The sequence below is a fragment of the Gouania willdenowi genome, chromosome 17, assembly GCF_900634775.1.
Source record: "Gouania willdenowi chromosome 17, fGouWil2.1, whole genome shotgun sequence".
Taxonomy (NCBI): Eukaryota; Metazoa; Chordata; class Actinopteri; order Blenniiformes; family Gobiesocidae; genus Gouania; species Gouania willdenowi.
This window is the reverse complement of record NC_041060.1, coordinates 28,904,593-28,932,366: the sequence shown is the minus strand read 5'-3', so window position 1 is coordinate 28,932,366 and position 27,774 is coordinate 28,904,593. Positions and strand designations below refer to the sequence as shown.

Below are 27,774 nucleotides of genomic sequence, written 5' to 3'. Positions count from 1 at the left end.
AGGCCTATCACGTAGTGAGAGTCGCTACTCCGCCCATAAACTGGAGTTTTTAGCACTAAAGTGGTCGGTAACCGAGAAATTCAGTGACTATCTGTATGGATCCAATTTTACAGTGGTCACAGATAGCAATCCATTGACCTACCTGCTGACTTCTGCGAAACTGGACGCAACCAGTTACAGGTGGCTCTCTGCACTCTCCACCTTCACGTTTAAGATTGTCTACAGAGCTTGGAAATTGAATGCTGATGCTGATGGTCTCTCTCGGTGACCTCATGAAGAGCAATCCGAAGATGCTTTTTCCCAAAAGGAACAAGAAAGAATGTTGAGATTTACAGAACAGCATTCTGAAAACCCATCTGGCATCTATATTGATCAGCATTCAGTCAGAGCCATATGTGATTGACAACTTGTTTACAGCTCACCTGACAAAGACGAAGTCACTGCTTTTGTCCAATCTCTCTCTCTCAATGTCAACAGCCTCACAGATAGCGTTGTTAACGACCTTTAGTTCTCACCTGTTCTGCCGTCTTACACCAATGCTGAGATTGCAGCTAAACAACGAGCTAATCCAGGCATTCAGCATGTCCTTGCCCAACTAGAAAGGGGAGAATCTCCGCCGCCTTTTCTTAGGGAACAGCTCCCTGACCTCCCACTACTCCTACGAGAGCTAACACGTCTAGAGCTCCACGATAATGTTCTTGTGAGGAGGAGGAATGTCCAAGGTGAGCCACATTACCAACTTGTGCTTCCAGAAGAATGGCGAGCCAAGGTTCTTATCCAGCTGCACGATCAAATGAGCCATCTGGGAACTGAGAGAACACTGGAGTTGCTGAGATCTCGGTTTTTTGGCCGAGAATGGCTATTGATGTTAGTAATAAGATCAGGATTTGTGAGAGATGTGTTACCAGAAAAAGCGGCACCACTCGTCAACATCAAAACTTCACGACCATTAGAACTAGTCTGCATGGATTTCCTATCAATAGAACCAGACCGGAGCAACACCAAAGACGTCCGTGTCATAACAGATCACTTCACAAAATATGCAGTAGCTATGCCAACACCTAACCAGCGAGCCAAGACAGTAGCCAAAGCACTATGGGACAACTTCCTTGTTCATTATGGAATGCCCGAAAGACTCCACAGTGACCAAGATAAAACGCACTGGAGAGATTTTGTCAAACCCCTGGTACATGCGTACAACTGTAAACAAAATGATGTCACCGGCTACTCTCCGTACGAACTAATGTTTGGCCGACAACCTCGTCTCCCAATTGACTTGGCTTTTGGTCTACCTGTGTCTGAGAAGACACAATATGTCGAACAGCTAAAGTCCCATCTCGAAGACAGCTATAAAATTGCTACTATGAATGCTGAGAAAGTCATGGGACGGAACAAAGTCAGATTTGACCAGCAAATCACAGCTTCAGAGTTATCAGTCGGAGACAGAGTTCTGGTCAGGAATGTCAAACTACGAGGCAAGCATAAACTCGCAGACAAGTGGGAGTCGGACGTGTATGTCATCGAGAGGAGAGCCGGCACTCTTCCGGTGTATACTGTCAAACCTGAGGGCAAAGACCGACCCATCCGAACTCTTCACAGAGACCTTCTCCTGCCTTGTGGCTACCTGTCACCAGCCTCTATGCCAGATAAACCAATACAACAATCCATGACGCCAGCAAAAACACCAGTTACTCCAGTAGTAGCTGGAGATGTAGTTGAAGATGATCCTGAACTGTTTTTACCTGACTTACCAGATACCAGCTCTGCTCCACCCAGAATCACGACAGTCATTGAATTACCTGTCTCCATGCCTCCAGTCATCCCCGTTATCGCACCTGAAATTCTGCTTGGCCAGCAGTTACAGCTTGTGGATAAAGAGGCCCCTCTTGGTATTGACCCTGGAATAGAGTCTGTAGCTGAACCTCCTGCTGAGGATTATCTTCACCCAGAATCGATAGAATCCGAACATGAACAGTCCAGCCCAGAATCTGAACCGTCAACTCAACGACCCACTCGAAACAGGCAGCCGCCCAACTGCTTCCAGTATTCAAGGCTTGGGAGTCCAGTCCTGCACAGCATTCAGTCCCTGTTCCAAGGACTAAGTACTGCAATTACATCTGCCCTGCAACTAGAAGAAACTCCGTTAGTGGCAAGTCCTTGTGAATACCCTTCATGCAGCCAGCCATCTCCATGTACGAGGACGTACCTGAGTATGGGGGGGAACCTGTAACCCGCATTTAGTCCAGGTGCATTATTTTGAAGGGTCCACTTCCTGTCTCACTGCCCTCAGCTACCATTTCCCTTAAAACATTGTAATTTACATTCCAATCACTCTCTGCTGTGGCTGTGGCATGCTGTGGGCTTTCAAGCTAACCAAGAAAGGCAGACTTACAAAGCATTTTGGACAATCAGACTTCGATTCCATGCACTTTTTCCATCGGGCCGTGCATGGAGACCGAGTGACTAAAACACCTAAACTTCAACTTCAAGGTCAGGTTTTTTATATGGATGAAATCCTGAACGAGATCAACTCAACAACTGCTGAACGCAGAATGACGAGCCAGGATGCGGTAGGATAAATCCAGTTCCTCCCTGCAGTCCTGTCATCTTCCTAGTTTTCCACAACCAAAAAACCTGCTGGATTATATTTTTTTCCTTCCTTGCACTCCTTAGTGAACTTTGGGAGCAATACATGAACCTTTGCACATCCCTTTGGATTGCATTCCCCAAGGACTTCTGCTCACACACACGGTGTGTGAGCTGGTGAGCTACTCGAACTGTTTTGACTACATTTGTATTTTGTTTTCTGGTATTATTTTTTCTATATCATTACCACCCAACTAATATTTTTTTTTTTATATATAACAATACAAACTTAACTATACTATTGGTCTCTTGGTTTTCATTCACATCTCGGGCTCCTATAGCAAACCATCTTCTGTTGCCGCTAATCACTGTAGCCGCAGTCAGTGCACCTAAACCCAACTAACTTAACAATCTATGTTACAAAAGCTTTTTTCTCAGCTTTTTGCTCAGAAACTGAAGATTTGTGTAAAACTTGCTCTATTCAACAGCTGATTACAAAAGAACAAAACAAGAAAGTAAACAAATTCTTTTTTTTTTATGAAAGTAGAGGCTTCAATCTTTCAGAATCTGGTGTTCCAGATAGTCATAGTAGAAAATATTCTGTGGGTCTTTAAAAATCAGTCAAAATGCTCAAAAACGGCTGGCACTGAGGGGGGTAGAAAATCTGAAAATGGCTGGCACTGAATGAGTTAAAGATGTCGCTTTGTTTTGATGAAATCGACACGAGGAACAGAGAGAGAACCAAGTGCGTGAGAAAGAAAGAGAGAGATTAAAACAGACCAAATATCAGTGGATTTATTGAAAGTGAAAACTCTCTTGAAAAAAAACTACCATGAATGGAGGTTCAAAGGGATTTAAAAACAAAGGAGGAAACTGAGCCTATAAAGGTAAGATCAGTTTAATTTCTGGATCAATAAATGTCGTTCTGATTTTGTGGAGCTAGTCTTTGTGCACATTAATGTAAGTGTAAATAGATGCGTTTAATGTGTGAGACCGTTTAGGAGTATTTGTGTTTGTTTAAACTTTGTGTGTGCGTGTGTGTGAGAGTCCATCTGAGCATATTTATCTCCATCACTTTCAGTTTTCCTTTTGATGAACATGACAATATCTAACTCTTCTTTTATTTCTTCTTCTTTAAGTCCATGCAGAGTGGACACGCCCCTCCCTGGACATTAAAACCATGAGCTGACCCTAGTTTCCATCATCAGGTCTAGACTAAGGGTGTGTGATATGACGATATTAGATTGTTAAGGATTTCAACATGACCACTAGTCTAGACCCATCACTTCCACAGACAACAGACAGAGTCAACATGGGACCATGGGATGCACTTATTTATTGAAATGTATATTAAATGATTATTTAATGTTCTGTAATTTTATTTTCTAGGAGATGTTTTTCATTGTTTCAATAATTTAGAGACTTAAGGAAGGTTTATATGATATGTTTCAAGGACAGATTGTTATAATGCATAATAAAGGTGATTTACTTGAGTCCCCACTAATTTCAGATTGTTTTTAAGTCTTTGTATAAAAAAACTTTAACAGGACAGCAATGATGTGCAGGGCTGCAGTAATGTAGAAAAGTTCACTAATGGTGACATTGAGATCTCAATGTCACCATCAGTGAACTTTTTTTTATTTGTAAATTATTCACTGGCAGCTTAGATATTGTGTGACAAAGATATCAAAGGTTGTTATTTTGAGGAATCATATTTATGATTAAAAGTTATCATTGTATTAAATTCTAAAGTTTAGAATGATCTGGTTCGTCTTCCTTTCTTTCTGTTCACAGCATAACCTTATATTTAGTTCTAAAAAATGTGTTTACAGCTAATTTTACTGATTATTGTTACACATCATCCTGCATGTGCATTATATACAGTATAAATGTGTAGATTTAACCAAGTGTTAGAGAAACAATTTTACTAAATACAAAGCAAACAACATGCAAACAGAAAAACAAAGGTAGAAATAGTGTATTTAAATTGTGAAATTAGTGAGTTGTTAAAAGTGTTGAGGTGCAGCAGAGGGTCTTTTTCTGCAGAGACGTGATAATGAGGGGTTCGAGTAAAACCCAGAATTCCGAGGTATTTCCAGGGGTATAAACATGCATATAAACACATATTACTGGTATATTAACCCATATAAAACCAAAAAATATGGAAATGGGACATTTTACTGCTGCAAACGTTAACATATTACTGGTATTTTGAGAACAGGACACGTTTTTTTGGTTTATATGGGTTAATATACCAGTAATATGTATTTATATCCTCGGAAATACCCGGACCTGATCATCATCAGGTCCGGGTACACTCCGTTACTGTCCTGTTGTCGGTTGAGCAAAGAGAAGTCCTGATGGTCACGTTGTCCTCTGCCTCCATGAGTTCTCTGTGGTGTCGTTAATGTATATCCTCAGGTAACACCCACTCAGACCTTTTCATCGGCTAACGAGCACTTCTGACACTGCCATCATTACGGAATGCAGATGTTTATGTGACGTAAAGCGTCGCGCGGTACCAACACATTTTGCGCACGGGTCGAGTCGAGTTGTGTGTGCGCATGCGCGGTCCACCGTGCCAGTTTGGCACTCTGTTTGGACCACCTCTTCCAGCAGGACCATCGGGCCGTTAACCCCCCTGCAGTGCAGTTCACACCTATGCAGGCCAGACAATGGTCCCCCATGGTTTCACACATGCACAGAGCTGGTTAGGAACGGTTCTGGTTGCCAGTGTGAGCACACCCTTAAAGCTCTGATTGACTCAGATCTGACATTCAGCAGTCAGACAAAATCAATAACAAAAACAGCCTCCTACCACCTAAAGAACTAGAGTGAAAGATTTCATGGCCAGGAAAATCTGGTCCATGCTTTTATCTTCAGCAGACTGGTCTATTCTAAAGGTCTTCAGACAGGAATCCCCCAAAAGAGCATCAAACAGCTACATCTGGTTCAGAGCGCTGCAGCTGGAGTCTTAACCAGAACAAAGAGATCAAAGCACATTTGTCCAGTTTTATATTCTTTACACTGGCTGCCAGTTAGCCTTAGAATAGACTTTAAATCTTTGAATGGGCTTGGTCAAGAATACATCAGTGAGATGTTCGTCAGGTATGAACCATTCAGGTCTCTCAGATCTATGGACACAAGTCAGATAGTGGAGCGCTCCTTTTTTCTACTGCTCATGACAGAGATATTTTTAACTATTTTATTGTTGATTTCATGTTGTTATTGTTGATTTCAAACTCTGTTTTAATGGTTTTACAGGTAATTTTTTAACTATTTAATGTTTTATATTGCACTTTTTGATCATGTAAAAACATTGAATAGCCTTGCGTTCAACATGAGCCATACATATTTGCCTTGCTGTGCTTTTTGGTACACCTGAAAATAAGACATCATATCTGGCCTCGGAGTAATATCCTCTTCAATCACTTCTACACGTTCTCCTGCTAAAACTTAAATGCAGGACTGTGGCCACTGGGGTGGAGACAAGCTATTGTCTGCTTCTCGAAGATTAGTCTGTTGAGCACACACACAGAGTGCACACTCACCCAAAGTAGATAAGAAAAGGCACAAGTCTTCTCGTCCCTGGTTGATTTTAAAACAAGTGAGGTGAACCTTAAAAATACTTGGCTAACACTGATGAACAAAAATCCAACTAAATTGGCCTTGTCGGAGTCAAAGAAAAACCTGGTGTCATCAGCCGGAAGCCCTGGTATGCAGGTACATCAGAGTGAAAGAACAGAAGACAAATGAACAGGGAGGAATAATCATTTTTGAAGGCTTATCGTGTCATCATAGAGAATTTAACCAATGCAGCTATCAAAAACAAAAATATGAAATTAATTCTGTGGCACGTACCAAGACCAGTCTTTAACATGGTTCAATCATTCTGATTGCTAATATCAAGCACTACCAGAAGGGACCTGTAAATCATAGAGCCTCTAACCCAGGGGTGGGCAAACCTTTTGGCTCAGGGGCCACATGGACTTTTAAAAATTAACAGACAGGCCGGGCCAGCACCGGATGCATACATACATTCTTCTTGTTGTCTAAAGTTCAAATTTATAAAATGTCATAACAAATCAACCATATGCGTTACAGATTTGCAACTTTCACCCAAATTTAGCCCCAATTCTAAAGAAACTTTTGTACATTTAGGGAGAGACAGGCCTGTTAGAGCAGTGCTTCTCAAAGTGTGTGCACTCTAAGAAATGATTTAGTGATGCTGTTCATAATATATACGTTTGTTGTATTAAAATTACACTAACTGAGGATTTTACTGTAAAAATAACCAGGTTTCATTGGATTAATTTAAAAGTAATAGATGTCAAGGCTACAAAACACAGGAGATTAAATCAAACAACCATTTTACTTATATCAGACGTGCACGCAATATGACGCATTCTCAGACATGTGCAGTAGCTACTCTGGAAGCACCTGGACTCTACATGTGCACTGGTTGTGCACTGCTTCACTCGGTTGTGTGTTTTGAAAATGGTAATAGCTAGCCACATACTTATGCATGCAGTTCATTGGTAATGTATTTACATGTTGTTTTTTAACCATATTAACTTAGTTGTAAGATAACATATGATCACAAGTCACTACTCGAGTCTCGAACTAAACATTGCCGGCACCCGAGGCACTGTAGCGGGCCGGCCGAGTAAACGCCAGGAAGACATGTGGCCTACGAAGCAGTGGGTTTTCCTGCCAGCACCCGCTGCCACTGGAGCAGAAGGAGGCGGCGCGACAGACACCTGACGCGTGGCTGCAGCGGAGGACTATCGGCTAGGCTAAAGGCTAAGCCGTGGAGTTGGCGTGCACACTACACACACACACACAAGTCATCTGCTTCTGCAGCAGCACACACTTTTCGGACTCAAAAACACAATAGCCGCTTAAATAGCCATGTGTATGACTGTAATTTTACTGATAGCGTTAACAGACACACCTACTCATGAAGCAAGGTGAACACTGTTTACAGTAGCCCCTCCCATCAGTCAGCTGAGCTCCGCTAGCATGTGGCTTTTAAGGAGGACTGACAGGCAGCACGGCATTATCAATGCTTGTGAGGCTTGAGGATTAACGCAACCTTAAAATACCTTTTTCAGGACCGTTGAGGTTGTAGCTTTAAGGTCTTAGTAGTTTTGATACGGGGTTTTGGTACCCATCCCTATATAAGATATGCGCTCATGATACAGTGTGAAATATTTCAAGCTCATATTTCTTGAAATGTTAATGATTATGGTTTACAGATAATAAAACCCCAAAATTCAGTGTTCTGGAAAATAAAAATATTACGTAAGATCAGTGAAAAAAAAAAATATTTTAAACAAATGTAAGGCTACTGAAAAGCCTGTTTATTTCTATGCACTCAATACTTGGCTGGGCCTCTTTTTACAGGAATTACTGCATGAATGCAGCATGGCATGGAGATAATCAACCTGTGGCTCAGGCGCTCTAGGGGGTTCCGGTACCAAAAGCTGGTTCAATGACCATGTTACTGTGCTCGATTGACCTGAACCCTGTGGAGAATCTATGGAGTATTGTCAAGAAGAAGGTGAGAGACTCCAGACCCAACAATGCAGATGACTTGAAGGCTGCTATCACCTGGGTTTCCATTACGCCTGACAAGTCGCAATACTACTACTACTGTACCAACACCAAAATTACACAGCTTAACCATAAAGCTTACAGCATCATTAAAATGCCACCAAAAAGAAAAAACAATGCTGCAGAATGTAAACTGAACATTATATATTATGCAGCAGGAAACTGAACTGAGCAACGGAAAGAAATTCTGACAAAAGCTAAGCAGAACACGAGGTGGCACTCGAGCTTCTTCCTGAGTTGGCTGAATTGTTCAGGAGAGACAATCAATAATTTGGTGGATTTAGTGATTCAGGTTTAAATTGCAAACTTTATAAACTTGTAGGCCTGTTGTATATATATATATAATACACACACACACCCTATTTTTTCCAGAATATTGTCTTCCTGAATGGTTCTTCTCAGATACGTTGATTTTTTTGATTCTTGTTTAAAACTGTTTCAGAAAATAAATGGGATTTTTCGACCAATACGACCAATATTTTGTCTTCTTCTTCAAAATATAGGTTGACAGCTGCGATAAATATTCTGCAACATACTGCTCTGGAAAAAAATAACATTGCTGTCATACATGAAGCGATGGTGAATTTGCAGTGGTCTATTATTTTGTTTCCAGAGCTGCATTGTGTGAAAATTACAGTAATGTGTAATTAATATTGTTTCTTTGGGCCATTTTTATGATGCTGGTGCAGAAGGAGAAATGGAGAAAGTGGTTTTGAGCGTTTACAATGTGCAACATGAGGGAGCGGCACCAACAGATCCATCTGCAGATGTTGGCGTCATCGTTGAAAGATGTGTCAAATGGCTGTGCCAACCTATTTGGCTTGGTCTACTGTTTAAACTTGAGCTATCCCAAGGACCTGCGATACACTTTTGAGTTCATTCAAAAAGGGATTGGATGGGAACAAGCTCTCCACTAAGGTTCAAGTCCTCAAAAACAAACTACATGAGCAATGTGCCATGTCGATATGAACTGTAGTGATCGTTATTGAGTTGGTCTGATGTTTAAAGTATTTTTTATTTTATTCAAGTTCCCATTCTGCACTCCCCGTTATGTTCTCGCTAAAGGGTGAGATGTGCTCTGACGCAGTCCAAAGGAGAATCTTGGAGCTTTTGCGTTGTTGATGCTTCCAAGCTCAAGAGAGTGAACCGTGGGGGCTGGTATCTTCGTGCCTCCTTCAGGAGGATATTTGTAACTGGACATGCTGAACAGTAGAGCTTTTTTCTCGCAGATATTTGTGTCCACAGCGCCATAGGTAGCAGGCCCTGGAGTCTCACACTCAAGACAGATCCCTTTATGTCGTGGCCTCTAAATGTGATGGCTGGCGCTGAACGCTCTGACACAACTTCTGATCCCAGAACAGTGTGGTAGAGAATGGAGACATGACAGGTTGAAATATTCAATTTCATGCCAATCTTCTTAAAAATCCTTTCTTCATCGACAATAAAGATCATCACTAGGCAAATTTAGAATCCTAAAATGTATCAGAAATTAAAACAACATTCAATTAAGACTGCATTAGATATGTGACTGGGATCAAAATGTAACGTGGAAGTAAAATGCAAACAAAACTAGAAACTTTGCATTGCTGCGACAATGCAAATCCACAGATAACAAACAGCATTTTGTTTAGTAATTGAAGATTTAACAAACAATTATTTAGAGTTGCAGAGACTGCCCAGAGCAGGACTTGAACCAGGGCCATCATGATAATTGCTTGAACTTGGAAGCAGGCTTTGAGCACACAGCTACAGCTGCACATGGGAAGCTGAAGGTAAAAGTCCACCTTGTGGAAGCAAAGTAAGAGGAAATGCAAAGCCTTCCCACTTAAAGAATGATTATTTTAAAAAAAAGTAGAAGATTGTAGCAACATTTTAAGCTATAAACTGTAGCTCTAGCTGCAGAATTAAAGCTTTAACAGCAGTATTGCTAAAAGTAAAAGAACAACAGGTGACACAATCTAGCAGACCTAATCAACCATGCATGATCACAAATTTTCACAAAAACTTGAATAACATTAAAAGTAAGAGATTTATCATTCTACAAATTAGATATTATGATTGACACTGAGGAGTAGAACAAATTGTGTGTGTGTGTGTAAAAGTAGCTCAGTTAAATAAAAAGTATTTGAATGAAAAAACCCTCCAACATATTTTGTTAATAATGGTTATTAGCATAATTAGCAGCATGTTTGGAGGAAAAGTGACGGTGGATGTTGTATTCCTTTAAAACCGCAACAGTTTCTTTGCAAAGTATTTACTTGTCCATTCATTATTAAACACTCAGCACTCACTGTCAACTCTTCTTTTCTTTGGGCCACTCATTGTTATAGATGTGTATCGCTGTGTCAGCGTGGCGGTTTTGCTCCATCAATCTCCACCTGGCTCGCAAGGCGTGCTACGCTACGCTACGTATTCACGCGACATCACGTGATCCCGCAATAAAACATCAACAAACAGCTTACTTTGATTATCCGACGTGGAAGAACTGTTTATCTGGCCAGCTATCCAAGTTCTTCTTCTTCTTTGTGGGTGTGTTATGGCAGCGACCAATCTAACTCTGCTTTCTTCCTCATCTTACATTTTCTGTCAATACCGAGTAGGATGCCAGGCATCACAGGACTAAGTCAAAGGAATGCAGTCATAATTATGATATTGTGACGGAATGAGTCCCAATGTAGTTTATTCAACGAGTACTGTGGTTTCCCATGGCCATGAAGGCATCATTGTTACGTGCAGCATTCTCTGCCAATGGTCGTCTTTGTTTACATGTGTTCTGCGTGTTAATTGACTGGGTGGCTGAAAAAGGGCGGGCGTAAGCGGAGAACATTTGGTTCCCACGGGTGTTCAAGATGGTTCATTTTGTGTTTTAATTGTTTATTTTGGCTTTGGAGGGCCGGATAAAAAAGAACCACCGGGCCGGATGTGGCCCGCGGGCTGTAGTTTGCCCACCTATGCTCTAACCTCAATCACAACGAAGCATCTTACAGTTGTTACATCATTTCTATCATGTTTCCTACTCCACCGCGGATATTAAAAACCCTGTCTAGATTATTAGACTGCAAATTACAGTCCTCTGTCACTAACCCATAATTGTGTCTCCAGCTGGCTGTATTCATTATTATGTTATCATTGGGTATGTGTGGAGAGTAATAGCAGGCTGTATAAAGCAGTCGTTCAATATTGTGTATGACATATGATGTGTTTTTAGACCAGAACTCAAATTATAGATGATTTGACATTAGCTGAGACCAATCTGTAACACTGCTCTAAATTCAAAACTAAATGGAATATCTGTTTCCTTTCTCCAAATCCTCTTCCACAAGTGGATGATCCATCATTTTAAGGGCTAAGTACAGCAAAGCACAGCCAGTAGTCCTACAAAGTCAGTCCCCCATGTAATTAATGTCAGGCAGTATGACTTTAGAGAAACGTAATAAATACAAATAACTGAAACACTTTAGTGTTGACCCGAACCTGTGACTCCAGTGACAGAAGAACTTTTCCCCTCAGAGCTTCCATGGACGGCCTGCACAGAGATGAGATACTCCGTTCCTGGGTAGAGACCTAAAAACACATCACTAAGATCAATAAACTTCAATAAGACTTTCAGGACAGTCTCTATATCATTACATTATTTATTAATGTATTATTATTATCAATCAACTTTCACTGTTTTACACAAATAGTGCCTTCAATGTTAGGTATTTAAATACACCTTGATATGTCTCTGAGAAAATGTTAAATATTTGCATTAGTAGAACTGATATGTATAGTATACTGATTGTACTGATTTATTGATGTATACATTGCCCAATATATTACATATTTTACATATTTGTTACAGTTTATGAAAGATTTATTGATATGCAGCGTTTGTATTTTTTTTTTTTTACAGTTAGATATATTATAGTTTCTATAGTTTGTAATACCTTGTGTGTAAAGCGGTTAGATTTACAAGTCAAATGTTCAGCTTCCAGTTATTTGAAGACAAAATGTAAGAACAACTAGCTGTAAGTATTTAGCCTGTTAGATGTTGGCTAAATCTTTACAGATGTGGTGACAGATAGAGTAAAGCCTTCTGCTTTAAGATGACTTACCAATGATAGTGTGTTTGGTGTGGGCCTCTTGGCTCTTCTGCACACTTAGCTCCTTCTTCTGTCCTGCTGGATCAGTGTGTGTGAGCCTGAAGTAATCCACCTCAGATTGTGGGTTTTGCCAGTCGACCTGGATGGAGACTTCTGTCTGTCCAAGCACCTTGATGTCCTTGACTCCTGAGACATCTGGCAAGGATATGATTACATGAACTAGTGTTGGTGCTCAACATACTGTATATAGCATATGTTCATGTTTTTGTTCCATTTGTGTCCAAAGTACGATGAATCTTCTTCCTTGTTTTTTTTATTTCTGCTAAACTTTAAAGCCATGCTTTTGCTGGGGAAACAGAAAATGTGTTACAAACAGGCAAACTGAGTGATTATCTTGGCACATGAAGTACATAAAGTCATAATGTGTAAGGTGTTTTTTTTTTTTTTTGCAATTTTGTGCCAAATTGTACATACTCTAGAACACATCAAGTGCATATATAATGTCCAAGTTCTCTAATTTCTCGATGTCAACACAGTAAGTCATTTGCAACTTGCACCATTAACTCTTAAAAAGGTTTATGTGGGGGTTGGGTGTGGCAAGATGTCCATGGACGTACACATCCAGCCACACCATCTTGGAAACCTAAAAGCCTGAAGTATATATCACATTTCCCTCTGCTATAGCTCCACACTGTATAGATCCGAACTTTAGGTATTGTACAATGTTTTTCAAAAGATTTAAGGTGCAAACAAGCATGTTTGTGTCAGAGGACCTCCAGCGGTTCTTGAGCCATTGCTTGGCGGTCCATGAAATAAAAATAATATAAAAACAACAATTAATGTGTAACTACAGGTGGAAGCCAATACACCAATCGAATAAACATGTTTTACGTTTGTACATTATGTGGATACTGGACATGATGCATTTCATATAAATGTGCACATTTATTTTTTTGGTAAGACACTTAATACATTAAATGTTACTGTACTGTTCTCACTACGTGTTGTATACACCCAGTATGTTAACGCAGATAAACAGCAAGCCAAATTTGATTTTACAAGCCAGGTTCAGAGTGTCTTGCTCCCTTTATTCACAAAATCTTGTGATATGAATTGAGCAATTACGAGTGAAACTGCAATTAAGCAAAAAAACAAATGTACACAATTAACTACTTGGTCTTCTTGCAAAAACATAATAATTTAAATCACTACTTAACCATTAAACAAATGCAATGTCATGTAGACATGCTTACAAGATGGACAAAGTAACAATAATCATTCTGCTGTTCCAATATGTACCACAAGATGGTACATATTGGCATGGCAATACAACCCAATAGCAGTATTTTCAAGAAAACAAAAACAAACTCTTTAAACACACATTAAGTATCTAAAAGTTATACAATCAGGTTAGTTTAGCTCTTAAACAAAGTATATACTCACAGCCATTGCTTTCTGAAGTGTAGAAGAACTTTAAACCAGGAAGATGTAGCTGCATGTTTTTATCTAATCACCATTACACTGCACACTGACGCTAGCTGGCAGGTTTATTACCCATAATATCGTGCAACTCTTACAAGCCTCTTCAAAATAAAATACACCTTTGGGTAATATTAATGTGGATTTATGCTTTTTAACAAGACAACAATTATAATCAACTTTTTTAAAGAATCAAATTAAACTATTTATTAACCTGCAGGGCAGAACAGTTACAGTATTATGCAAGACTAGTACAGGTGCTCTATTACTTAATTTATACTATAAAGATCTTAAGGGTACCTGTAGTGAAAATGTATATAACAAAAAATGTTTTTAATGTATTAACAATAAATTAAAAAAATATGTGCACTTTTTTTTATAAAAAAACAAAAAAAAACATTTAATTTTAGGACGATTTTATATCTTTTGGCATTAACTATGGAGAGCTGCCATTTTGGTCAGAACATTGCATGCTGCCTTCTTCCCCTTAATTCATCCATTATCTGTCAGTCAGAAAAACAGAAATGAGTACTGGTGGCAAATCTATGTGATGTTAAAACAAATCACATGATTAATGAGATCAGACAATCTTTTTTCCGATGCTCTGTGTTCAGTTTTGTGATTCTTTGTTATATCATCATTTGCAATTATTCGATAGCCCTTGGCTTTACACAATGGTTTTAGTCTCTACATCTCTATTGCAAGATTCACAGAACATGACATGGGACTTTGGCTGCGTCCAAATAGTCCATTCTATCTCCTTTCTCCTTTCTAATCCACTTTTCCTTAACCCCGTGGATGAAGTCACGGGGTTAAGGAAAGGTGTTAGGAGAGGAAATGGCCATTACGTTTGTTTTGACAATCAGACGCACTTCCTCTAGGTGACGTAATAATCTGACGGCTGCAAAGGTTAGTGACGTCTGCCGTGGTGAAAAAACTGCAAATTTAAAAAAATTGATTACTAAAAGCACATTTATAACACTTTCCCCTGATAGAATCTCAAAAATCACAAGGTTTCAATGTAAATCAAAGAAAAAGAGGCTACCAGGCTACTAGGAACAAAAGTCAAACTAAAAAACGTCACATTGAGAATGGTTGCTCACACTCACCTTCCACTCACTCATGAATTATGTTGAATAAATGTGGCTAAAAATGTCTCTGATCCCTTTTCATTGAACCACAGAGTGTCTGTTTTATGTCTGTTATAATCTGATAATATGTCTTACATATAATAAGATATAGGTTTTAGATCATTTATTTAAAGTTGTTCAAGGCATATTATTGCATTGGTACGGTCATCGTGAGTTTCCGTATGCGCTCAGGTGAGCGTTTGCCTTTAAATGTTGTCGCCGCAAGGAAATGTGGGTAGGAAGGAAGGAAGAAGGAAGAATTGAGCTTAAAGAGAACTCGGACGCTCTTTATCACAGCCGCAACTTAAACACTTCTGGGGGTGAAGGAACAGTGAAAGATATAGAATGGACTATTCGGACACAGCCATAGTGTTATGACAACTACCTGTCCACTCATCTACCAGTTGTGCTAGCTTCTCCAGTATCTCTTTCTTGGTCTTGATTAAAAAAATGTGACAAAGTACTGTTTTCTGTAACATTTGCATATTACCAATAAGATTGCTTCACTTCCACCAAGTCCTATTTTAGACACATGCTTACAAGTTATACATTTTATCTTTGGAAAAGGACCATCTGGTTTAACTGAACCTCAGGGGGAATCTTGGGTTTGGGGAACATTAACACACAAAAAACCTCACTCAAAACAATTGTTGCTAACGGGAAGGGGTAAGATTTTTTTGAGCCAGCTGTTGTTTCATTCTATTTTATGAATTCAGGTATTCACTTAGCCACTACTTTGAAGTATATTACCCTTTGAAGTTAAAACCAAAACTAATGCAATGCGTGAAACGTCTGTTTCATGCTGCATGATCTTCCTCCCATGTGAATGATGCCATGATTCGTTGTCCATAGGTGTGGACTGGAGCATAGGGTTATGCTCTGTGAGGTTTCCAATGGTAATGTATCCTTTCCATTAATCCCTTGAAATAACTTGCTCTTTAACATCCCATAACAATTTAATGGATGTGATCTGTAGTCTCAGTTACGTTTAGGTTAATCAACCATTGCCCAGCAATGCAAGACAAGCTTTAATTTCCCTTAACTTTACGAGCACCCAAAATTGCTTCAAGGCGCCTTGCATACTTCTTCCACAAATAACAATAATGTGTCTGCTAATATAATCAAATACTCTGCTCTTCCTTTTTCAGCCAACTTGGGTTATATACAGGTCATTGGATATGCTGTCATAATCACTTTACCTATCAGTGGTTGTGATGTTAAAATAAAGTCCATACTGTAATATTCAGCTTTAGAGGAATAAAAAAATCTCAACATGTATTAATAAGAATCAGTTATTAAAAGAAATAACTTAATGCCTCTTTCTGCTAAATATTCAAACATGGCTCTTGCTTCATTACACACATAAATCCTAAAATGGAAATGGTTAATCCACAGAAAGCCATTGCAAATCCCTCTGACGCAGCTACACCAAGCCCCACAGCCATAAGTCTGTAATGGGGCACAGCTGTCTTAGCTCTAAAAGGACAGGAGTCCAGCCGAACTTAACTGAAGCATAAATGAGAGCATTATTCAAATATTACCAGGTAAACTAATGAAAACAAGGAAAACAAAAACTGAACTATTACTCTTTCAAAAAAGCAAGCGTCAACACCTAATTTCCTATGACTAGAACCAATAATCTTCTGTGATCAAGGCATACTGATGTAGAGTTAGTATTGCTTGAATCAACAATTGGCTGCTTCTGGTCACTGTAGGTTTTAAACCAAATATTTTGAATCCCATTTACCTCCAAATGCTCAGCAGATTGAAGAATTGTGATTTGCATGTCACATCATTAAGCGCAACTCAACTCAACTTTTTTTTTTTTGTGGGCCTACTCTCCTTTTACCTGGCACATCATGGTTTTTGCAAGTCCACTTGTTCTCGTGATATACCATCTCAGTTTTGTGGCAGAGAAAGGCAGGCTGTCATATGGTCTAATGGCCACCAAAACTCAGCTATGTACCGTACTTAAAATGCCAAATAAAATCCTAATTTTGATTATTTTTTAAATTGAACAAACAAATAAAGTTGTATTGATAAGATATGCCAAAGGAAAAGTTGGAATACACTGTGTATCATCAAGAAAAAGAAAAGAAATTACTTCTTAACAGATTGTTTCATGTTTCAAACAAACAAACAAAACATATTTATAAGGCTTCCATTGGATATTATTCCTTGGTTTAAAGATTTCATTGTGGACAAACATGAGACACATGACTGACGAGCGCACGCATACTAGGTGCAGAAACCATGTGCGTCCAATGTCACATCAGTTATTTATATTTGCTATCAGTTGTTTACACATGTGACGCTTGAAAATGGCACTGAATGAACCGCTGTTAAGGCTCGAAAGTAGTTCGAAGTATGTAGAAAGCTTGTCACCGTATGCATATGTCATACAAAATGGGTCTTTTGGAAACCCTCATAATTTATCTTTTAAATGGTGCCAATTTCATAATTGTGTGATGAACCCATGAAAAGAATGCCAAAATGTCCCTGTCAATGGGGGACAGCCTTTCATTAATGTTGGCTCTCGTTTCTGAAAAAAAAAAAAACCTTTTAGCAAATTAAATTTTATTCATTTAACAAACAAAAGCCTAAATATGATTTTTAAGAACCATACAGAGCCACGAGATTCCTTCTCATGCTGGTCAATAGCCTGGAATGACCTCCCAATATTCAACCAGAATGTCAGAAGTTCACAACCATTCTTTATGTTTTCAAGTTAATAATAAACTATGAATTAAATTTTAAATAAGTGCTTTTAATCAAAAAGGAGCTTACAATAATAATCTTTAGAAAGACTAGGGCTGACTGCAGGTCAAACCTTCATCTGCATTTATTAAAGATTACTGTTGGTTTTACTCTTTTTTTGTATTGTGTCAGCGATGCATTGGTGACAACACAGGGTAAACTTAGTATTGCAGATTGTGTCACTAAGGTAATGGCAAATGGATAAAAGCTCACCTGTGGTGGCCTCAATCCTGTTAGTCTCACTCTGTATCTCTTTGATGACTGTCTGCACTTGTACAAAGTAGGTTACTCCAGGTGTCAGGCCTGTGATAAGGTGTGAGTTCTCTGTGTTGGGAATGTGGACCTAGGAAAAGGTTATTTTAAGTGAGATTCATGATCCACAAATACACATTATATTCAATGAGAAAAAAACAAATACCTACAGAACCTTACCTGTTCTGTGGCTTCTTCATCATATTCAGGATGATATGTCAAGATGTAGTGCTCAGCTCCATGAACAGACTCCCACTTAACCAGGAGAGAGACATCAGTCACCTCGACCACCTGCAGACCCCGAGGTCCATAAACTGACACATGCAAAGGTAAAGGCAGGTTTTTAGAATTCTTAATTTTTAATAATCTTTTTTTATTTTTTATTTTTTTATCTTTTTTGCGTTTTTTTTCCCTGATTAATTTGTTGAGGAGTATTATCCATTGTTACTGAATCACAGTGTTGGGAGAAATACTGGAGGGCTTTAGCAGGGGTCTCTACTGTCTCTACTGTCCATACAAACTAACGACAAAGGAACAGAGGTTATCACTAAAGCCTAAATCGTGCTACTACATCAGGTCAATGTGGACCCCTATGCTATAACCTTACGTGCGTCACCCAAAAGTCCTAACTACACATCGTGGTGACGCGGATTGTAAGGGCTGTGATTGGTCCGCTACAAACCCCCACCACGGTCATTGCCTTTTCCAGTCAACACCGACGTCTTTCAACTTTTTGCGGAGTGGTTTAAGTTAGTTTCTACAATGGATTGAGTTGAAGAAAGAACCAAGATGGACACAAAGAGTTTTATTATTTCCTTTCATGGCTGCACCACATGAGAAGCACACACACAGCCACAACCCTCTAGTGGCATAGTGGTTAAGTTGCAGAGTGACGCGTTCCATTGATGCAGAACTCTTGTTGGTCAACCTCTGTGTTACGTCGACGCTGTATCTATGGCGTAGGTCAAGAAGCCATATCTACGGTGTGGATCCAGATGCAGTAGCATGATTCAGGCTTAAGTAGAAGCTTTCAACTGCTGTCCTATTAACAGGGTAGAGGATCCAGGACTAAGAGAGATGGGTGGAGCGGTTAAGTGTGTCATGGCTCCCTTTATGTCTCAGAGCTGGAGCCTGCAGCCAAACGGCTGTTTTGAAAGCATGGTGTGGAACACTTCTACATTGTGAAAAGTAAGAGAAATGTTGGTACAATATATAATTATCAATAATGATAATATTAGTAATTTAGAAAAAGAGAGTTGCTCTTTCCTCCAATAATGTGGACAGACAGCTGAATATATAAATGTGCAATAGTTTGTGTCTAAAATGATTTGAATGCTCAAGCTTCAAAATTATTTAGAATATATTCAGATTATGGTCAGATTTGCAATTAATTAGTTTTATTATTATATATTTACATTCACACCTGCCTGTTGTTACCCAACCATTGCTGTACCTGTCACCAGATTCCCCTTTGTCCTTTATTTCTACCATGCAATTTCTCAATCTACCACTTTGTAAAAGTAAGGAATTGAAAAACCAGATGAGTAATTTGTTTCCTAAAGTGTGGTAGTGGTTTTTTCTCATTGGAAGTAAACGCTTCCTATCATTGGTTACATGAAGCCAAGTGTGCTTCACTGGAGATTACAGAAAAATACAAAGCAGGGCAATAAGTGAGGTGGTATAAAAGGTTTATCCCTTTTGGGGTAAAAAGGGATTTTAGACTATGAAATAATAATAATGAATGTCCTCTGAAGGTCCTCTGAACGAAAGCTTTGAAATCAAATATTTTGACTTGCATTGATCCAAGTGTGCAGATCTCTTCTTCGCACAAATATGTTTTAAGCTCTGGCACCTTGGCAGTTTTTGTCGTGAGTGCGGTGATTGTACTTATAAAGTAACAAAGTATCAGCTCAAGGACATAAACAAATATCAGTGGTGTTTCTTTGTGAGGCTCACCACAAACAAATGAATTGTCTATGGGTGTAAGCGCATTAAATATACTAAACAAAAATATAAACACAACACTTTTGTTTTTGCTCCCACTTTTCATGATCTAAAGCATTTTCTATTAACTATATATATGTTAACTATATCTCTCAAATATTGTTCACAAATATGTCTAAATCTGTTAGTGAGCACTTCTCCTTTGTATGGAATCAGAATAGTATCATAATGAATGAACTCTTGCAGGGTTTTTCACGAATGCACTTCACACTTGTTTGAACACTGCGTATGCGCACATATCAGTAGCTCTGCAATTGGTTTAAAAGTATGGAGAAAATGTAAGAAGCCATGTGATTGGCTGAAAGCAAACACACCTGATTGGCTGATAAATTTGTCAATCAGTTTTATCAGCCAATGTTGACGTTCGTTGATCCACGACGTCAGGGCAGTCTCAAAATTTACCGTTGTGAAGTAGAGCGTGTACATTTCAGAATTTATATTACAAGTTTGCAGAAAATGTGTATTTGCGAAACAGATCGTGTGCATTTGTGAATCTGAAATACAACTGTGAAACAAAGCATGTGCCTTCGTGAAAAACCCTGCAAGAGTTTATTCATTATGATACTATTTTGATTCCATACTTTTGCAGAAATAATCCATCCCACCTCACAGGTGTGGCATATCAAGATGCTGATTAGACAGCATGATTATTGCACAGGTGTGCCTCAGGGTGGCCACAATAAAAGGCCGCTCTGAAATGTGCAGAATGGCTCAACAATGGGCCCCAGGATCTTGTCACGGTATCTCTGTGCATTCAAAATGCCATCAATAAAATGCACCTGTGTTCATTGTCCATAACATACACCTGCCCATACCATAACCCCACCACCACCATGGGCCACTCCATCCACAACATTGACATCAGAAAAGCGCTCACCCACACGACGCCACACGAGCTGTCTGCCATCTGACCTGAACAGTAAAAACCAAGATTTATCCATGAAGAGAACACCTCTCCAACATACCAGACGCCATCGAATGTGAGCATTTGCCCACTCAAGTTGGTTACAACAACAAACTGCCAACAGATCGAGATCCCGATGAGGACAACGAGCTTGCAGATGAGCTTCCCTGAGACGGTTTATGGCTGCTCTCAGACAATCATGGAGGTGAGCATACTGGATGTGGAGGTCCAGGGCTGGTGTGGTTACACGTGGTCTGCGGTTGTGAGGCCGGTTGGATGTACTACCAAATTCTCTGAAACGCCTTTGGAGACGGCTTATGGTAGAGAAATGAACATTCAATTCATGGGCAACAGCTCTGGTGGACATTCCTGCAGTCAGCATGCCAATTGCACGCTCCCACAGAACTTGCAACATCTGTGGCATTGTGCTGTGATTAAACTGAACATTTTTAGAGTGGTCTTTTATTGTGGCCAGCCTAAAGGTAGGCATACACTGTGCAATATTTGGCCGATTGAACCGATTTTTATGAGTTAAGAAATGCAGCTATACTCTGAAAATGAAAAAGTATTTCTGTTAATCCATTTCAAATTGAAATATGGTACAGATATGCTTCCATATGCTGCTGCTGCTGCTGCTCCACAATTTCCACAAAAAAAAACTTACCTAAGGCTTAGCTTCACTTATTGGCTTAAAAAAACAATTTAATCCAACTGCCTTTTTTTTTTAGCCATTTTCTACCGTCTTCCAAGCTGACGAGCGAAAATTTTTGTGGATCATCACACTTTGCCTGACATTGCCCTGTCTTATCCTCACTCTCACTGTCTACATTCAGTTTTGCGTGCACAATGACATTTCCAGTAATTTCAACTCAATGAATCAAAACACATAAAAGCAAATGAGATGCTGGAAAAAATAAAAAATTAGGTGCTGGATCCAATCAAACTGGTGTCCCTTCCAGAGCCCTGATAGTCCAATTTCTGCTTTCCTGAATTACAATTGCTCCAGAATGCAATCTTTTAGTCCACTGCTGAGACTGAAAGGTGATGATTATTCCAATCAAAGTCTCAAAACACTAATGAGTCTACAGGTGTTCCTTTGAAATTATGTGACCTGAAAAAATCTTTAGTGTAAATGCACAGTGGTCAGGGGTCAGCCTACGGAAAAGTCCGCTTTAGTTGCTTTTTTCTGAAATAACCTTTGAGAAAGATGCATTGGATTCTATTTAGGTAGGACACAATGGCCATTGTGGTAACTACAAACAACAAACCTTTTACTAATAATGGTTTGTCAAAAAAGTTTTGTGTTTAATGAGCTTTTAGTGTTAGAGCAGCAGCAACACTGTGCCACTCACTACAGTCACTGTATTTCAAACTATAGGGACGTGTAAAATGAGAGATTCGTGTCAGATTCTGTATATGGCTCGGGCTTGCCGGTCCGTGGCTGGCGGGGTGGCCCTGCTTGGCGGTAGATGGTGTCCTCTTTCGTCGGGGGGGCCGGGGCCGCCTCCCGGTGGAGAGTGTTATATCGTGGCGCCGGGTGGGCCTGTGCTGGCCCTGGTGCGGGCACGGGCCTCCCCCCTGCTCGGCCGCCCTCCTTGGCGGCGGGGGGGCGTCGCTCTGGGCCGGCGTGCGGCGGGGGTCGCCCCCTGGAGCACCGGGGGATGGGGTTGGTGCCTGGCTGCGCCCGGGGGTGGGGGGTGCCGCCGTGCTCCGCGGGGCCGTCGCGGTCTGGGGGGGTGCCGTGGGGGGGGTCTCCGGCTTTGCTGCTCCGGGGCCCGCAGTGCCGCTTGCCCGTCTGCACCATCTACCCTCTCGCGTGGCCCGCCATGCGGACGGGCCCGGCTCGCACCAGACAGGCCTCCTACATGTACACTTCACCTCACTCCCAGCTGGTCTGGCTCACTCACATAATGCACCACACACCCATACCCAACCCTTGGGGGGCTGGATGGTGGGACTGGGGGTGGAGGGGGCCGCCACCTGTGTCACTATGTAGTGGCGTGGGGGCGGCACTCCCACCTCTAGTTACCATACTAATCCCTCCAATTTTAATCGCACTTCAACATGCCACCCCCCGGAGGGTGTACTCACCTACACCCTCCGGCCTATTACACCACATACACATATATCCACAGAGGCAGGATGGGGAGCACCGCTCCCCTCCTTCCCCCTTCTTTTAATTACACCCCATACATTCACTAAACACACATTCACACAGGGGATAGGGAAGTGCCTCTCCATTGGGGAATGGAGAGGCACCATAACAGGGTGGTGGGTTGGTTCACATATTTGGGCCTCTCCGGTGGGGGCCTGGCTCCTCTGTTGGTGGCTGGGCCACTGCTTAGAGTAAAAATACATCAGGATGGTGCGGTCGGGCGTGGCGGTGGGTCTCGGGGGGGCTTTGCTGGGGTCTCTCCTTGCGGGGTCTTTCCGGGCGGTGTCGGCCTGGTGGGGCGCGGGGGTGCTTCCTCCCCTTGGGTGTGGCTGGGTGCTTGTTTCGTCTCCTGGTGGCCTTGGGGGCGGGCCCCGCGGTGTGCGGGCCCGGGGCGGCCTGCCTCGCCGGTTTGGGGGGTGGGTGTGCTGGGGGTGTGCTGGTGTCCTTGCCGGGGTTGGGGCGGGGTTGCTTGGCGCCTCGGGGTGATGCTGTTTACTGGGGGGCGGCGCTAGCTGTTCCGGTGGTGGAGGTTGCTGTCGGCCGCCTGGTGGGTCTATCCTGCCGTTTGCGGACTGGTGGGTGGGTCCGGGGCATCTTTGGCTGGGGGCTGCTGTCCCGCACTTGATGTGTGCCATTGGGGTGCCTCCGTCCCCGCGGTGGGGATCGCCGGTTGCTCGCGGGCCGGCGGGGGGCGCTGCTCCGTGGCTGGCGCTGTCCGGGGGGCGGCGGGCCCTGGGCTGCTGGCCGTGGGCTGTCCGGGGCTGTGCGGTCCTGCTGGGCCGTGGCCGGGTCCCGGGCGGGGGTGGGGGATGCGTCCCGGGGGGCTTGGCCCGGGGGCTTGCCCTTGGGGGGTCCTGGTCCCGGGGGGTGCTCCTGGGGCCCGGGGTGCTTGGCCTGCTGGCCGGGCCGGTCCTGGCGGGGGTCTTTCGGGGCGGGTGGCGCGTGCCGCGCCCTTGCGTACCTACTGGTACGGCCCCTGCTTGGGCAGTGCCCCGTGAGGTAGGGTGTCGGGGGCCGGAATAGGGGGCCACATCCCGGCGGGGCGGTCTGGCTTGGCCCTTGGAGGGGGCCCTGGCTTTAAAAAAAAAAAAAAAACTGAAGCTCGTGGCGCGGGCGGCATCAGTGAAGGGTGATCTGGGGCGCCGTGGGGGGCTAGGTTGGGGTGCCTGGGGGCCGGCGGGGAGACTCCCAGCGGCCCCCTGGTGCCTTATGCGGCTTGGGGTGGGGTCGTCCTCCCTGGGCGGGCTGCTCCTGGTGCTGCATCCGTTCCGGGTCCTTCTGGCCTGGGGTCGGGCCCCTGCTGGCTCTGGGCTCGCCGGCGGGTGCCCACTGGCTGCCTGTTCGGCGCGGTTCTGGTCGTCTGCTGGGCGTGGGCTTCGGCTCCTCCGCTGGGGCCTCGGGCAGGGAGTTCTCTGGGCCCTCCCCTCGGGGGGTTGGGCGCGGGGGTGGGGTGGGGGGGTGGGGGGGTCGATGGGGTGGGGGGTCTGGGGGTTGGGGGTGGGATCGGTGGCGTGGTGCGCTGGGTCCTTGGCTCCTTGGGGCTTTCTCGGGTGTGTATGGGGGGGCGATGGCTGCCTCTCGGCTTGGGATCTTGGGGGCGTTCGGGGGACTGCTTGGCCGTGGGGTGGTCGCCGGGGGCCCTTAGGCTGCCTGCTCTTGCTGCTGGCCTGACTGCTTCTTCGGGCCCGGGGGCGGCTCTTGGGTTTTGCAGTGGCGGTACTTGGAAATACATTTGTCATGGATGCACTGGCCTTGGGCTGTGGGATAACACTCATACTGGGCTCAACCTTAGACATGTTGTTCCCAAATACCTGTTTTATGGAATTTCCACTCACCTCTTCCTCTGTTCACAGCCACCACCATTATTCCTAAACCACACACTGGTCACCAAACTGGCTTGACAACACAACAATAAACACAATATACACAACCACAATTTCACATCGCATCACTTAAAACTATTCCCCACCCATTCCATATCCTATCTTGTATCCCTCTTCCCTGTTAACTTCCCCACCCCCCTCCAACCCCTCACCTTGGTGTAACACTGCCCTCTCTTTTTTACATCCTCCCTTTAATAAAGTATTTCTTACCCTTCCCTAGGGAGGGCTGGTGACGGTCACAATTATACAATGAAATAAATAAATTTATTTAATTGCAATAATAAAATATGCATTGCTGTCAAAAGATTGCACTTCTTGTAGTGTTAACCTTCGACAGCATGTGCAGACAAGGTAAAAAAAAAAAAAAAAAAAAAAAAAAAAGATTCTGTATATGGCTTATATATAACTAAATGAGCTGGGTAAATCTGAACACCCAACTTCATATCATCACTCTGTCTAATCAGATATTAGGTGATAGGAAATAAGTCAACACAAATAAATAACAAAATGTGTAGCACAGAGTTAACTGTACAGGTTGCTGCTTAAAAGATACAGTAAATGTAAGAGATCATCTTTAAATGTTTTATATGCATGTCACCTATCATACATGAAAATAATGTACTCTTAAATACAAAATAATGTGTTATTTTATGTGAAACATGGTTCCAAAATGTTGTCCTTGGCAGTTTGAAAATTTTATCTCAAGAATTTCCATGCTTACCCAAAGAACAGTTGTCCCCATAAAAGCCTTCATTGCAGACACACTGTCCATCGACACACCGCCCAGTGCTGATGCAGTCGTTTGGACACTTCTGGGTGCTGCAGTCCTGCCCAGTAAAGTGGGGGAAGCAGACGCATCTCCCATCCACACACAGTCCCTTGTCATTACAGTTGTCTGGGCACATCGCCTGGCTGCAGTCATCTCCTGTAAAGCCCTGGTGGCATACACACTTCCCATCCACGCAGCGACCATTGTCATTACAGTTGTCTGGGCACATCGCCTGGCTGCAGTCATCTCCTGTAAAGCCCTGGTGGCATACACACTTCCCATCCACGCAGCGACCGTTGCCACTGCAGTTGTCTGGGCACATCGCCTGGCTGCAGTCATCTCCTGTAAAGCCCTGGTAGCATACACATTTCCCATCCACGCAGCGACCATTGTCATTACAGTTGTCTGGGCACATCACCTGGCTGCAGTCATCTCCTGTAAAGCCCTGGTAGCATACACATTTCCCATTTATGCAGCGGCCGTTGTCATTGCACTCATCTGGGCAGAAGGACAAGGAACAGTCCAGGCCTTCCCATCCTGGGAAACAGAGGCAGCTGCAGGTTTCCTGCTGGTATGTACCATGACCACTACAGCTTGTGTCCAGTCCTTGAGAAAGAGATGGTTGGTAAGGTTCTCTTTGTAGGTATGCATTTCAAAACAACACAACACTAACAGTTGGTGACTAGATCATGAATCATTTTATTGGTCATAATGACATTATCTTTTCAACCTGTTTTGGGGCCTGCTTTATTATCTCCACCAAGGAGGTACCGTAATATTTTCACCGGCATTTATTCATTTGTTTGTTTGTTTGTTTGTCTATTAGCCATTAATCAAAAAAAGACCTTACACCATGAAAGATTCAGTAATATTCTGATCCAGTTCAATATACTCATGCCTCCCTATCTCTCATCATTGGAGACATTTCAAATTTAGTTTCATCCGGATTGGATCTGGAATATGCATTTCACCAAAGTCAAAGTGTGATTGATCATTGTACCATTATCAGGAACAATGATCCAGATAATAATATCTGGCAAAAAAAATATTTGGTACTAAGAGAACAAAAAATGTTTGTTCTTTTTGTACTACTGTTTTCACATATCACATAGTATACATACTGGATCTTTGGTAATAGTATCCATATGAAAAATACAATAATGGAAAGATACCAGTATTGCATTTGCACATGCACGCTATTACAAAACTTTATTTCTCGTAAAATACTAATATTGCAACCCAGTAGTTCTCCTTCTAGAGACTCTCCATCAACCCTCAGTCTGTCTCAGCCTTTTGAGTTCCTGATATACAATATAATCCCTGGTGCCAATCTTTCATACTTCATGAACACTAACTGAGTTAAAGAGAATGTTGTGAAGCACAAGTACATACCTGTCAAGTTTTGGATTTGAAAATAAGGGAAATTTTCTGGCGCTCGCTATGAGTCGTCCCACCCGCCCAACTAAGCTCCAGTATCCCTTATATTTTAAAATAGGTGTATAAGAAATCTAAAATACCCACTTGTCAACCACTTACTAAATACAATTATCTGATTAGAATCTGGTAGATCAACCTTTATTAACAGCTGCACAATATGTGCACTGAGAAATCCATCTAACTGAGCTTTACATGCTGTTCTGAGAAGTAAAAGCAGCGACTCCTAAAACTAGTATTTTGATACATAATAAGCTATTATATATATATATATATATATATATATATATATATATATATATATATATATATATATATATATATATATGTATTGATATATGAAAAATTATAGTTTTCTATATCGCCAAAATAGATAACTCACAGAGCCCTAATTCCTAAATTATAAAACAGCCTAAATAGCAACATAAATGTGTATATGAAGAACGTGTTTATTTAATATACTTACAGTTTATATACAAGTCAACAAGTTGCATATTTACTGTTAATTTCACATTGCTTGTCTTTAAGTTAGACATTAACATTTTATTTTCATTACATATTTTCTTTTAATTTCTCATGATCAGTCATGTGGTTCTCTGGTATTCACTAATGACTTATTAGACACATTTGTTGCAGAATTTACATTCTTAAACACTTTTTGAAAGCAGTGTATATTTGTGACACTTGTGATTGGCTGATTTTTCATGCTGACGTACGTGG

At 41.8% G+C, this 27,774-nt stretch overlaps 1 protein-coding gene across 2 annotated transcripts in view; it reads right to left on the bottom strand.

The window, feature by feature from the left end:
* The window catches only part of tnn (tenascin N), a 74,275-nt gene that overhangs the window by 35,899 nt on the left and 10,602 nt on the right, over window positions 1-27,774 (bottom strand). For both annotated transcript variants that reach the window (XM_028472909.1, XM_028472910.1), the window contains exons 4-8: window positions 25,573-26,226; window positions 18,086-18,219; window positions 17,867-17,996; window positions 12,300-12,482; window positions 11,677-11,766 (exon numbers count right to left, since the gene is read on the bottom strand). In XM_028472909.1, coding sequence (XP_028328710.1) covers window positions 11,677-11,766; window positions 12,300-12,482; window positions 17,867-17,996; window positions 18,086-18,219; window positions 25,573-26,226 — 1,191 coding nt within the window. The remainder of the gene's footprint in view (window positions 1-11,676; window positions 11,767-12,299; window positions 12,483-17,866; window positions 17,997-18,085; window positions 18,220-25,572; window positions 26,227-27,774) is intronic.